The sequence below is a fragment of the Penicillium samsonianum genome (genome assembly GCF_028829775.1).
Source record: "Penicillium samsonianum strain IBT 33392 chromosome Unknown utg000007l_segment0_segment0, whole genome shotgun sequence".
Lineage (NCBI taxonomy): Eukaryota > Fungi > Ascomycota > Eurotiomycetes > Eurotiales > Aspergillaceae > Penicillium > Penicillium samsonianum.
This window is the reverse complement of record NW_026643265.1, coordinates 80,490-92,681: the sequence shown is the minus strand read 5'-3', so window position 1 is coordinate 92,681 and position 12,192 is coordinate 80,490. Positions and strand designations below refer to the sequence as shown.

Below are 12,192 nucleotides of genomic sequence, written 5' to 3'. Positions count from 1 at the left end.
TCTGAATCTCCGACTCCAGCCAACGCTTGGCTGAGGTAAGCATGCATTAGTCCCGATTCGGAGAAGACACGCAGCCCCCGTCCTTACATGTCATCGCGATTGTTTTGAGCTTCCCCACGTTTGCTCGTTCGATGTTTTAGATCTAATAGATCACTCCGCCCGGAGTCTCCTTGACTATGGCGGACACCGAACTCGGCTCTGAGCCGACCCAATCCATTGAAATGCCTGAGAAACCCTTCGAGACCCCCGACGTATCTCCTACAGTACCAAACTCCGACGAGCCAACACTACCCGAGCAGACCGAACCACAAGAACCAAACCGGAAGGACGACGAGGAAGTAGCCGAAGGCCACGAGGATGAAGAAAAGCCAGAGGTGCCGCCCAAGGACGAGCGTGAACACGCTGAACAAGATCCCCAAACAGACGGCCCGCCTACGATTCAGGAACCCCCCCGGGAGGACAACAATGTGACAGAAAGCAGGCTGCGATCGGATTCACGGTCAACAACTGCTACGTTTATGACGCAGCGATCTAGCCCGGTTAGCTCGACGGTCTTTATTGTGACGGCTCTGGACAATATCGCTGCTTCGCGGGACGCCCGGAGGGACAAAAAGCTGGAGGATGCCACACAGGTGGCCCTGGCCAATATCAGGCAACCCGATGGGCAAGCAATTGATCCGGAGCTTATCTTCCGTCCTCTGCATCTGGCAAGCAAAGCCCTCAGCATTCCTCTGCAGGTAACTGCATTGGACTGCATTGGAAAGCTGATCACATACTCCTATTTCGCATTCCCCTCCGCCGAGACAGAGAACAATGCCACCCGCGAACAACCCCCCTTATTGAGCGTGCTATCGATGCGATCTGCGACTGCTTCGAGAATGAAGCCACGGCGGTTGAGATCCAACAGCAGATCATCAAATCCCTGTTGGCAGCTGTCCTGAACGATAAGATCGTGGTGCATGGAGCTGGTCTCCTGAAAGCCGTCCGCCAAATTTACAACATCTTTATCTACTCCAAATCCAGTCAAAATCAACAGATCGCTCAGGGGTCGCTCACACAAATGGTCAGCACAGTCTTTGATCGAGTACGGACCCGGATGGACCTTAAAGAGCTCCGAGTACGAGAGCTGGAAAAGCCATCCTCGACCCTCGATGCATCGGCGAGTGATGTGGGCCAAACCTCGGAGACGGCTTCCATACCTGTGGCTGATCAGCCCATAACCAAAGAGCCCACAGCCGAGAAGCTCACCCTACAGAGTTTTGAGTCGCCTAAGGAGGTTACCACTGTCAACGACAATGCGCCGACTACAGTCACGCGCGCCAAGCGGTCAACAACGAGGTCGATGTCGGGCATCCCCGAGGAAAAAGATGATGATAGCTCGGCCGAGGACGATGTGGATGAGATTTATGTCAAGGATGCTTTTTTGGTTTTCCGAGCGCTCTGCAAGTTGAGCCATAAAGTTCTGACTCACGAGCAGCAGCAGGATGTCAAATCCCAGAACATGAGGTCAAAGCTACTTTCGCTGCACTTGATTCACTATCTCATCAACAACCACACCGCAACCTTTATATCCCCCTTGGCAGCAATCAAGAACAGCTCATCCAGCTTGGATGGAATGAATCTCCTTCTAGCTGTACGGCCTCATTTGTGTCTAAGTCTAAGTCGCAATGGTTCTAGCGCCGTGCCTCATGTCTTCAAAGTTTGCTGTGAGATTTTCTGGCTGATGCTGAAGGACATGAGAGTCATGATGAAAAAAGAACTAGAGGTGTTCTTGAAAGAAATTTATCTGGCCATTCTCGAGAAGCGCGGGGCTCCTGCGTTCCAAAAGCAGTACTTCATGGAGATTCTGGAGAGGCTAGGTGGTGATCCACGGGCTCTGGTTGAAATCTATCTCAATTACGACTGTGACAGAACCGCGTTGGAGAATATATTCCAAAAGTATGTGTTACCGAATTAGTGGTCTTCTTTGACATGAACTAACTTTCTTAGTATCATTGAGCAATTGTCCCGGTACTCGAGTGTGCCGGTTGTAACAACACCTTCTCAGCAGCATCAGTACCAAGAACAACACACTAAAATGTCAGCCATTGGTTCTGAATGGCACCATCGAGGAACTCTTCCTCCTTCGTTGACAAGTGCCCACATTATCCCCACTCCGCCGCCCTCGATGCCTCACATTCCATCGGAGTACGGATTGAAGCAGCAGGGTCTGGAGTGTCTTGTGGAGATACTGCGCTCACTGGATAACTGGGCCACACACCGCATAGATGAACAGCCCGAGGCAGCCATCCCCTCTAAATCGATGGACAACTCCCGTGAGTCCTTGGATACAAGCGTGTTTGTTTCACCGCATCCTGAGTCCTTCGAGAGTGGGACGGGCCAGTCCACACCTATGCCCGAAGATGACCCAAACCAAATTGAAAAAGTCAAGCAAAGAAAAATTGCTCTCACAAATGCCGTCCAACAATTCAATTGGAAGCCCAAGCGTGGCATCAAGGCCTTCCTGAAAGAAGGCTTCATCCAATCCGAGTCTCCTGAAGACATTGCCAGCTTCATGCTTCGCACAGACCGCATTGACAAGGCCATGCTGGGAGAGTATCTTGGTGAGGGAGACCCTGAAAACATTGCCATTATGCATGCTTTTGTCGATCTGATGGAGTTCACGAAGCGACGTTTCGTTGAATCCCTGCGCTCGTTCTTGCAGCATTTCCGCCTCCCTGGTGAAGCCCAAAAGATCGATCGGTTTATGCTGAAGTTTGCCGAACGGTATACAACTCAAAACCCCAATGCCTTCGCCAATGCTGATACCGCGTATGTGCTTGCGTACTCGGTGATTCTACTTAACACAGATCAGCACAGTTCGAAAATGAAGGGCCGCCGTATGACCAAGGAGGACTTCATCAAGAACAACCGCGGGATCAATGACAACCAAGATCTGCCACCCGACTATCTTGGGGCCATTTATGAGGAGATTGGAAGCAATGAAATCGTGCTATACACCGAGCAGGAACATGCTGCCAACCTCAACCCTCAGCCCCCCGCTCCAACTGGCCTTGCCACACGAGCTGGACAGGTATTTGCTACCGTTGGACGAGACATCCAGGGTGAGAAATACGCACAGGCTTCTGAGGAAATGGCGAACAAGACAGAACAACTCTATCGTTCCCTCATTCGAGCCCAACGCAAGACAGCAGTTAAAGATGCGCTTTCGCACTTTATTCCCGCAACATCAGATCGTCATGTTGGGTCAATGTTCAACGTCACATGGATGTCTTTCCTATCTGGTCTGTCTGCGCCGATGCAGGACACGTCGAACCTCGAAACCATCCGGCTCTGCATGGAGGGACTCAAACTGTCCATCCGGATCAGCTGTGCCTTCGATCTAGAGACTCCTCGTGTGGCATTTGTGACTGCCTTGGCGAAGTTCACTAACCTTGGAAACGTGAGGGAAATGATGGCCAAAAATGTCGAGGCCCTGAAAGCCTTGCTCGACGTCGCCTTCACCGAGGGCAACCACCTCCAGGGCTCGTGGAGGGATGTTTTGACATGTGTCAGTCAACTTGATCGGCTCCAACTCTTGAGTGATGGAGTCGATGAGGGATCGCTGCCCGATGTTTCAAGGGCACCTTCATCAGCAGATACCTCCCGCAGATCTATGCAAAGTACACGACGTGCTCGCCCTCGCTCTGTGAATGGGCCAACCGCTTTCCGCCCAGAAATTGCCATAGAGAGCCGTTCGGCAGATATGATTCGTGGCGTGGACCGTATCTTCACCAACACTGCCAATCTGTCGCATGAGGCCATTATCGACTTCGTTCGGGCCTTGAGCGAGGTCAGCTGGCAAGAAATTCAATCTTCCGGTCACACCGATTCGCCCCGAACCTACAGTTTGCAGAAGCTCGTCGAGATCAGTTACTACAACATGACTCGTGTCAGGATTGAGTGGTCTAAGATTTGGGATGTTTTGGGTCAGCACTTTAATCAAGTTGGCTGCCACTCTAATACCATGGTTGTCTTCTTCGCCTTGGATTCGCTCCGGCAACTTTCGATGCGCTTCATGGAGATTGAGGAGTTGCCTGGTTTCAAGTTCCAAAAGGACTTCCTTAAGCCTTTCGAGCATGTGATGGCAAACAGCACTACTGCTGCTGTCAAGGACATGATTCTGCGGTGTCTGATCCAGATGATTCAGGCCCGTGGAGACAACATCCGTTCGGGATGGAAGACCATGTTTGGCGTCTTCACGGTTGCAGCACGGGAACCCTATGGTAAGCCTTGCTGCTCAAATTACTCCGTCGCTTGCTAACGCATCAAACAGAGGGAATCGTAAACATGGCTTTTGACCATGTCACCCAAGTCTACAACACCAGATTTGGCGTAGTGATCACCCAAGGTGCCTTTGCAGATCTCATCGTATGTCTGACTGAATTCTCGAAGAACTCCAAGTTTCAAAAGAAATCGCTACAGGCAATTGAGACCCTCAGATCGACCGTCACCAAAATGCTACGGACTCCAGAATGTCCCTTGTCACACCGTGGTGCCTCGGCGGCCACCTTCCAAGACAATGGAACCAATCTTGCTAAACAACTTACCCGTCAATCGCAAGAAGAGCAGTTCTGGTATCCGATTCTCATCGCATTCCAGGATGTACTTATGACGGGGGATGATCTCGAAGTCCGCTCGCGGGCACTCACATACCTCTTCGATACCCTAATTCGACACGGTGGCGATTTCCCCAGGGACTTTTGGGATGTCCTCTGGAGACAGCTCCTCTGCCCGATTTTCGTGGTCCTACAGTCTAAGTCTGAAATGTCCAAGGTTCCGAACCACGAGGACCTTTCGGTTTGGCTGTCCACGACAATGATACAAGCGCTACGGAACATGATTACCCTGTTCACGCACTATTTTGATGCCTTGGAGTACATGCTGAGCCGCTTCTTGGAACTGCTGACATTGTGCATTTGTCAAGAAAATGACACGATTGCACGAATTGGCAGCAACTGCCTGCAACAGCTGATTTTGCAGAATGTTGCAAAGTTCAAGCAGGAGCACTGGTCCCAGATTGTTGGGGCATTCGTGGAGCTCTTCAGCAAAACGACCGCTTATGAACTTTTCACGGCTGCTGTCTCGATGTCTAAGCCAGCAGAGGTAGTCAACGGGGACCTCACGCAGTCTCCAGATGCTGCTGTAGCGACAAGAGACTTGCCTGATGCGTTGCAGCCTAACGGATCCCAAAGCACATCTTCTCTCCATGAAGGTGGAGATCCTCCTGTCCAAAGTGAAGCCCGCGCCGAATTAGAAGACTATCGCCCTCAGTCAGACCAGCAGCAACCTGCGGCTATCACTGCAGCTCGGCGTCGTTACTTCAACCGCATCATCACGAACTGTGTTCTGCAGCTGCTCATGATTGAAACGGTCCACGAACTTTTCTCGAACGAAAATGTCTATGCACAGATCCCCAGTGGTGAGCTCCTCCGGCTCATGGGGCTGCTGAAAAAGAGTTATCAGTTCGCGAAGAAGTTCAACGAGGATAAGGACTTGCGGATGCAACTCTGGCGCCAGGGATTCATGAAGCAACCTCCTAATCTATTGAAGCAGGAGAGCGGCAGTGCCTCCACCTATGTGCATATTCTCTTCCGAATGTATCACGACGAGCGAGAGGAAAGACAGAGCAGTCGCGCAGAGACTGAGGCTGCACTCATTCCGTAAGTTGATTCTCCCTGGCTTTTTTTCCTCCTCCTTGTTCATTGCTAATTCCCCTAGACTCTGTGCGGACATTATTCGTAGTTTCGTCCGCCTCGAAGAGGACACCCAGCACCGCAACATCGTCGCTTGGCGTCCGGTGGTGGTCGATGTGATTGATGGATATACCAACTTCCCGCAAGATGGCTTTAATAAGCATATCGAGACCTTTTACCCGCTCGGAGTTGAGCTTCTGAGCCGTGATCTCAACCCGGAGATTCGCGTTGCCCTCCAGTCTCTACTGCGCCGGATCGGCGAGGTCCGACTAGGCATTGCTCCGCCCAATCCCCTGGACGTCCCCATTAGCCCGCGCAGCTCCGTCTCCCAAAAAGCCTCGCGCCGCGATAGCCAGGTCTGACTTACTGCATGATTTTTTGGATATCCGCGGGCTTGGTTTTCGGCGTTCTATAACCCGACTCTTCGGGGTCTTTTGTTGTCACACGAGCATTTTGTTCTACTTTAGAGATGCATAGCTGCTGTATTGATAGGATAAAATATTTCTTGATTTGTTTTTTATTTATTTATTTTGTACTTCCTCTAGAGTTGGGATCTTACCGGACTCGTAAAAGGATAATACGCTGTCCATGTCCTTTTCGGTCATCTGTACAAGCTCATCGAGGCTCCATGTTTCGCAGACACCGGACATCCTATAATTATTAGCTCAAACTTATCCCTGAAGACGGACCGGAATATTGCAACTCACCATTTCATTCTCTTGGGGCCTTGGTCAGGATTCGGCGCAACCTCCCGGAGCTTTTTCCGTAGCTTTCCCACATTCTCAATAGCTGCACCCATGTTCGCTGGCAAAGTCTCCGCGATCTTTTTGCGCACAATACTGGCTAGCTTGGGCCCGTTCCCATTTGTGCTGACCATGATCTGCAATGGCCCATCGCGATGAACACTCCCAAAATAGAAATCACATTCAGGCGGGACATCAGCGATGTTGGCAGTAATTCGCCTCTCCTTGCAGAGTTTCCAGACTTGTGTCGAAGCCTCCGGGTCGTCGATGGCACAGAGCACCATGTCCACATTATCGAGGTCGGATGGCTCAAAGTTTCGATCAAAGTGTGTGACTTGCTTTTCTGTCACCCTGAAGGCCACTTCTTCGTTTAATCCAGCGGCTGGACAAACCACAGTGACCTGGGCATCGGCATTGAGAGCGTGGAGGATGCGTCCTGCAGCAACCTAGCGGGAATATATAGATCAGTTCCCAACCTCAAAACGACATATAGCTGTTATCAGTGTCAATCACGTACCTCTCCACCACCTACGACTAGCACATGCTTGTCTCTAATTTGCCAAGCAAGTATCAATGACCCTCCACCTTGTACTTCTGGGAACTTTGACATGGTGGGGATATGGGGTGGGATGCAATTCTCCCGTTTATCGGCCTCCGATAAAGAAAACCCGTACGGTGGGCGGCACACACCACCCCCGTAGTCTTCCCGAGCTTTTCCCTCGAACTTTTTTCTTTTTTCTCTTTTCTCTTCCTTTCACGTCACTCATGCCTTTTTCTTAAATCATGCGGGGCGTCCAGATATTTTCGGGGAATTCCCACCCCGGCCTCGCAGATACTATCTGCGAGCGTTTGGGCACTGTGCCTGCCAAAGCTAACCTAGGAAAATTTGCCAATGGCGAGACCAGTGTCAACATCGGTACCTCAGTGCGGAACCAGGATGTTTACATCATTCAAAGTGGCAGCGAGAAGATTAACGATAGTGTTATGGAGCTCCTGATCATGATCTCAGCGTGCAAGGGTGGCTCAGCGAAGTCCATTACAGGTATGTTGCAGATGACTTCAGATACAAAAGCTTACCCCACTAACTCGTTTCTCTAGCGGTCATGCCGTATGCTGCCCGTCCTGTTTGACTCAAATCACAGACAATGCTGACTCTCGAATGAGATATTTCCCATACTCGCGCCAATCTAAGAAGAAGAGTCATCGTGGTGCCATCACGGCCCGCATGCTCGCCAATCTCCTCACGATCGCCGGCGTGGACCATGTGATCACCATGGACCTGCACGTATGTTTCTATGCGATGTTGAGTTTTGTAATATGGATATTGATGGGCTCCTAGGCATCCCAGATGCAAGGATTCTTCGGAAAGCCGGTCGACAACCTCTTTGCCGAACCGTTCATTGCCCGCTGGATCCGGATGAATGTTCCCGGCTGGAAAGACGCCGTGGTGGTTAGCAAGAATGCTGGCGGAACCAAGCGAGTCACTTCGCTGGCTGATACTTTGAAGCTCAACTTCGGTATCGTGACGACGGATCGTCGGCGCCCGAAGGTCCCCGTGGCCACTATGACTGATAGCACAGTCTTCTTCGATGCTGTGGATGAAGATCCCCTCGTGGCCAAGGAAACACAGCCTTTTGAGCTCCATATGCACAGTTCTAACAGAACACCTGCAACACCCCCCATTCCGGAAGAGCCGGAGCCAACCACTCCCCCTCCTGCGCGGTATCTTCTGCGCCCGGAAACCCCACCTGCGGCTCGCCGCCCATCGGAGCTGGAAGCAGCATACGAGTACACGGATGTGCGTGTGCGGGATGTGATCACCGGTCGCCTGGTCCAAGGTCAATTGGTTGATGATGATTATCGTATCAACGAAGAGTCACATTCTGGCGGCACGACACCGGGAGCTGGCAGCAGCAGCCATGACAACACTGAGGCTATTCCTGATTTTATGGTTAATTCCATGGTCTCCAACGCCTCGTCGCAGCCTCCTGATCATGCGCTCGGTGGCTCCTTTGACGCAGTTGAGTCTGACGACGAAGCTAGTGTCTGCGGCGGCCATGTCGATGAAAGGACCATCACGCTGGTGGGTGAGGTGCGCGACCGATCCGTCTTCCTTGTCGATGACATGATTGACAAGAGCGGATCGTGGATCGCAGCTGCCGAGACTGTCGTCAAGCGTGGTGGGGCTAGCAAGGTTTACTGTATTGCCACCCACGGATTGTTCGGGGAGAACTCCTTGGATCAGATGGAAGCTTGTCGCTCAATCGACCACATTGTCGTGACCAACACTTTCCCGATCTCACCGTCGATGTTGCGGCGATCAAAAAAGTTGATTGTCATTGACATATCGAGTCTATTGGCAGAGAGCATCCGGAGGCACCATTATGGCGAAAGGTTTGTTTTCACCGACCCTGGTGTCGTGTGACCGTCCACTAACAACGAGCAGCGTCTCGGCTCTCTTCCACCTTAACGACTGATGAGGCATATGGCAGTAACGAGGAAAAATAACGAAACCAAGCAAAGACAAACCTAGATACTTCCTCTAGGGCGTCGATTTTGCGTACTGATGTGCAGGTTCCCCTGCAACCGTTGATGACATGATACCTATTTCCTATCAAATGAACGACCCGTTCTGGACCTTTCCCCCTTCCTCGTTCCCCGGCTGTCCTTCCCCTTTCCCCCTACCGTTCCCGGCCTCGTAAAGTGATCACATCACGACCCCTCAAACCAGCGATGCAGTCTACTCTGAGTTCTGCAGGAGCATCTCGTTTTCCACAAGGTGTTCTTAACGGAGCGTTGGCAGATTAAAACGGATCATGTTTTCTTACTTCATGCTGTGTTCTCTTCGGAGTCTATAGCATGGAGAAGTCACCCCTTTCTCAGTTCTTCGGAATGATTGACCTCGCGGTCGTGGAAGTGGTGCAAGAGGCGATCTCGAACATGATGTAATTCGATAGCAACAATTTGCAATTTATAATTTACACATTTGATATTTGACATTCGGCATTTGACCCTGTTCAATTATGCAAGCAAACTTCCCGTACGGAGTCGAGACAGTAGACATTTGGCCGAGGATTTCCTTTCCAATGATTGTTCCCGATTTTCTGGTCATGTTGACTTCATTTCCCGTCACACCGATGCGGTTGGCCGTGAATGATTCTGGAAGCCGGTTTGTGATTCGATCGTGGTCTGGTGATCGCCGAGCCCAGAGTGTGTCCACGGGAGTAGAGGTATCTACGGATGATACGGAGTACTCCGTACATGCTTCTAATATGGGAGTGTCGGTGTGCACGTTTCCATTGATCGACCGTGAGACAGTTAGATAGAGCAGAGTTCCCACTTTTTCAGGTGTTCCAGGTCACTTGGCGTGATCAATTGGTTCCAGGGTCTTCTAAGTATAGCGTATTCTCATCTCCCGAGCAGATCTCGAACGGCTATGGCTGGCCCAATTCGCAATCTTCAGCTGTGACAGATGAACCTAAGATCACTCAAGCATTCCTTGCACACCCATCGGAGGTGCAGTCTTTCTCCGTTGAATCCCTGCCCATGTCTCTTCGTATAGTTGAGTACCCCCCTTTTAAGTTGATAGTTGTAGAGAGGACTCGACCCTAGAAACTTACCGTTGTGTTACCCCAATTGTCTTTCTCTCGGTCCCTTTGGTACTCCGTACTCTGTACTCACTTAATACTCTTGTGCTCTTGTACAATCAGAAAAAGAACTGGAACTGCCCCATCCAGTCGCTGGAGAAGATCTTGGCTAGACTTGGTAGAATTCCCAAACAAACATGTGGATTGACGGATGTGACAGAGATCACAATCCTAAACGAGAGACTCAACAATTCCATTTTCTTTTCTTTTCTTTTTCTTTTTTTCCGCGCAGGGCTTTGCGGCTATTCAATAAGCAATTGGGCCATGCAAGCGCTAAACCGGCACCGCACTAATGCCGGGGGTCATGTCCCAAACGAATTTGTCACTTCATGTGACCAGCTGAGAGACAAATAGTTGAATGGGCAGGAATAGTTCTGAAACTGAAACTGAAATTGAAATAGCTGAAAGCTGAAATAGTACAAATGACAAGAGGAGCACTATGTGGATCTCTGTTCGGTCTAAGCGTCTCCGCAAAGTTGATGTATCAAAAGTTGATATTGGGACTTTCAGGGGGGTTTTCTTCAAAAGATAATGAGGTGAATGTCTAAAAAAAAAAAAAAAAAGATCTAATAAATATATATACTAGGATATAGTAGGATCTCATGCTCCAATCCGTGGATTATATACGAAATGACAACGATATATGCTACACCCTAATGTATACCCTACTAGAATATGCACTCGATCGGAACCGGATTGCTGGGATGCAAAGGTCCGATCGAAAGAGAGAAAAAAAGAAAAGAAAAGCAAAAAAGAAAAAAGTACGGAGTACTATACTCCACAACAATTAACTAAATAGAAACCTCCGATCTCAGTTTAATCCAACTCGTCGGGACGGGACATGTCTCTCGGTATACAATTCAGCTCCACTTCTGATTCTAGTCGGAATTATAGGATCATACTAGTCATTTCTATCATATTTTGGGTTTTACTGGGATTTCTGGGATTTCTGGGATTTCTTCACCTTCCAATTAGGTTAATTCCCCTTTATTCTTGATTTTTGATATTCCTAAAACGCTACATTTTAACTAAAAAAAAAAATTCCAACAATTCATTCGGGTCACTTCCGGTGCCCCCAGCTTTCTCGGGATCATCCTTTGGCATCGAGAAGCTCCCAATCATGTCTCCCCGATCTCTACCATCTCTGTGATCGAAGACTCCATTGTCTTTTTGTTAGACTAGGATCTACTAGGATCTACCTAGCCTCGCCTAAGTTTCTATGCAAGATACGATTTCGGTACATCTATTCATTGGATTTCTCTCTATACATAACACTTCTCTCTCGGCTTATTTCTTCACCTATTCTTTTAAATTTCTGTTTTCTTTTCTTTTTCCCTTCCTTTTTCTCAATGAGGAACTCAATTGATCCCGGTTACATGCGTCATCGGCTTTGTGCGTATTCCGGCTCTTTAGTTGTGGACTGGTTGCATCTGGGATTCCTCTCACCGTGATCTCTAGAAAGAAGTATATAATGATTGATTTGTCCTGGATTTTTGAGTCTCATCTTCTTCATCTTGACTTCATCGAGTTCCTCTTCCCCATTGACTCTTGAACTCTCTTCGAACTCTCTCAAACCCTCTTCTCCTCTTCCTATATCCTATTGGTTTCCTCAATCCAAGTGCTTGGAACCTTTCTCCGCTTTTCCCAGTGATCGACGCCAGTTCCCAGTCCCTCGGGTTTTGCTTACTATCTGTAAGTCTCAGCTTTGAACATTAAAGGAACCGCAATCTAACTATAACAGCTTTTCCAACTCTCTTGATATCAACATGGCCAACCAATGTTCCGGTCACGTCTTTGCCATTGTCCAGGCTACCAATGGCAACATCCTGACCTGGCGCTGCTCTGACTGCAACTCTGGACCCTTTGTGGCTATTTGGCGCTGCAAGATCTGTGGTCATTGTCGCTGCAATGCCTGCCACACCAATAAGGGATAGGCGAATTACGGTAAGATCCCGTGTTATGAACTCTATAAATTGAGTTATCTTCTATATTTTCCCTCCTTGCAAAAGGCTAACTTCCTCAAAGAGACATCTGCATTTGCTTTCTAGCATTTACGGGACTGATCTG

At 49.5% G+C, this 12,192-nt stretch overlaps 3 protein-coding genes across 3 annotated transcripts; 2 read left to right on the top strand and 1 right to left on the bottom strand.

Moving 5' to 3' along the window:
• Positions 1-176: 176 nt before the first annotated feature.
• Positions 177-6,097, top strand: N7471_010827 (Arf family guanine nucleotide exchange factor SEC7; the record flags this gene model as incomplete). Its single annotated transcript, XM_057283546.1, has 5 exons — positions 177-737; positions 845-1,938; positions 1,990-4,265; positions 4,316-5,702; positions 5,761-6,097. 5 exons carry the CDS (start codon positions 177-179, stop codon positions 6,095-6,097), a joined length of 5,655 nt encoding a protein of 1,884 aa, XP_057129812.1.
• A 159-nt stretch (positions 6,098-6,256) lies between these two features.
• N7471_010826 (bifunctional precorrin-2 dehydrogenase/sirohydrochlorin ferrochelatase MET8) lies at positions 6,257-7,088 on the bottom strand (the record flags this gene model as incomplete). The annotated part of the gene is made up of 3 exons (XM_057283545.1): positions 6,257-6,386; positions 6,443-6,924; positions 6,996-7,088. 3 exons carry the CDS (start codon positions 7,086-7,088, stop codon positions 6,257-6,259), a joined length of 705 nt encoding a protein of 234 aa, XP_057129811.1.
• Positions 7,089-7,261: 173 nt separating this feature from the next.
• Positions 7,262-8,955, top strand: N7471_010825 (ribose phosphate diphosphokinase subunit PRS1; the record flags this gene model as incomplete). Its single annotated transcript, XM_057283544.1, has 5 exons — positions 7,262-7,520; positions 7,577-7,586; positions 7,643-7,763; positions 7,818-8,872; positions 8,925-8,955. 5 exons carry the CDS (start codon positions 7,262-7,264, stop codon positions 8,953-8,955), a joined length of 1,476 nt encoding a protein of 491 aa, XP_057129810.1.
• Positions 8,956-12,192: the final 3,237 nt, after the last annotated feature.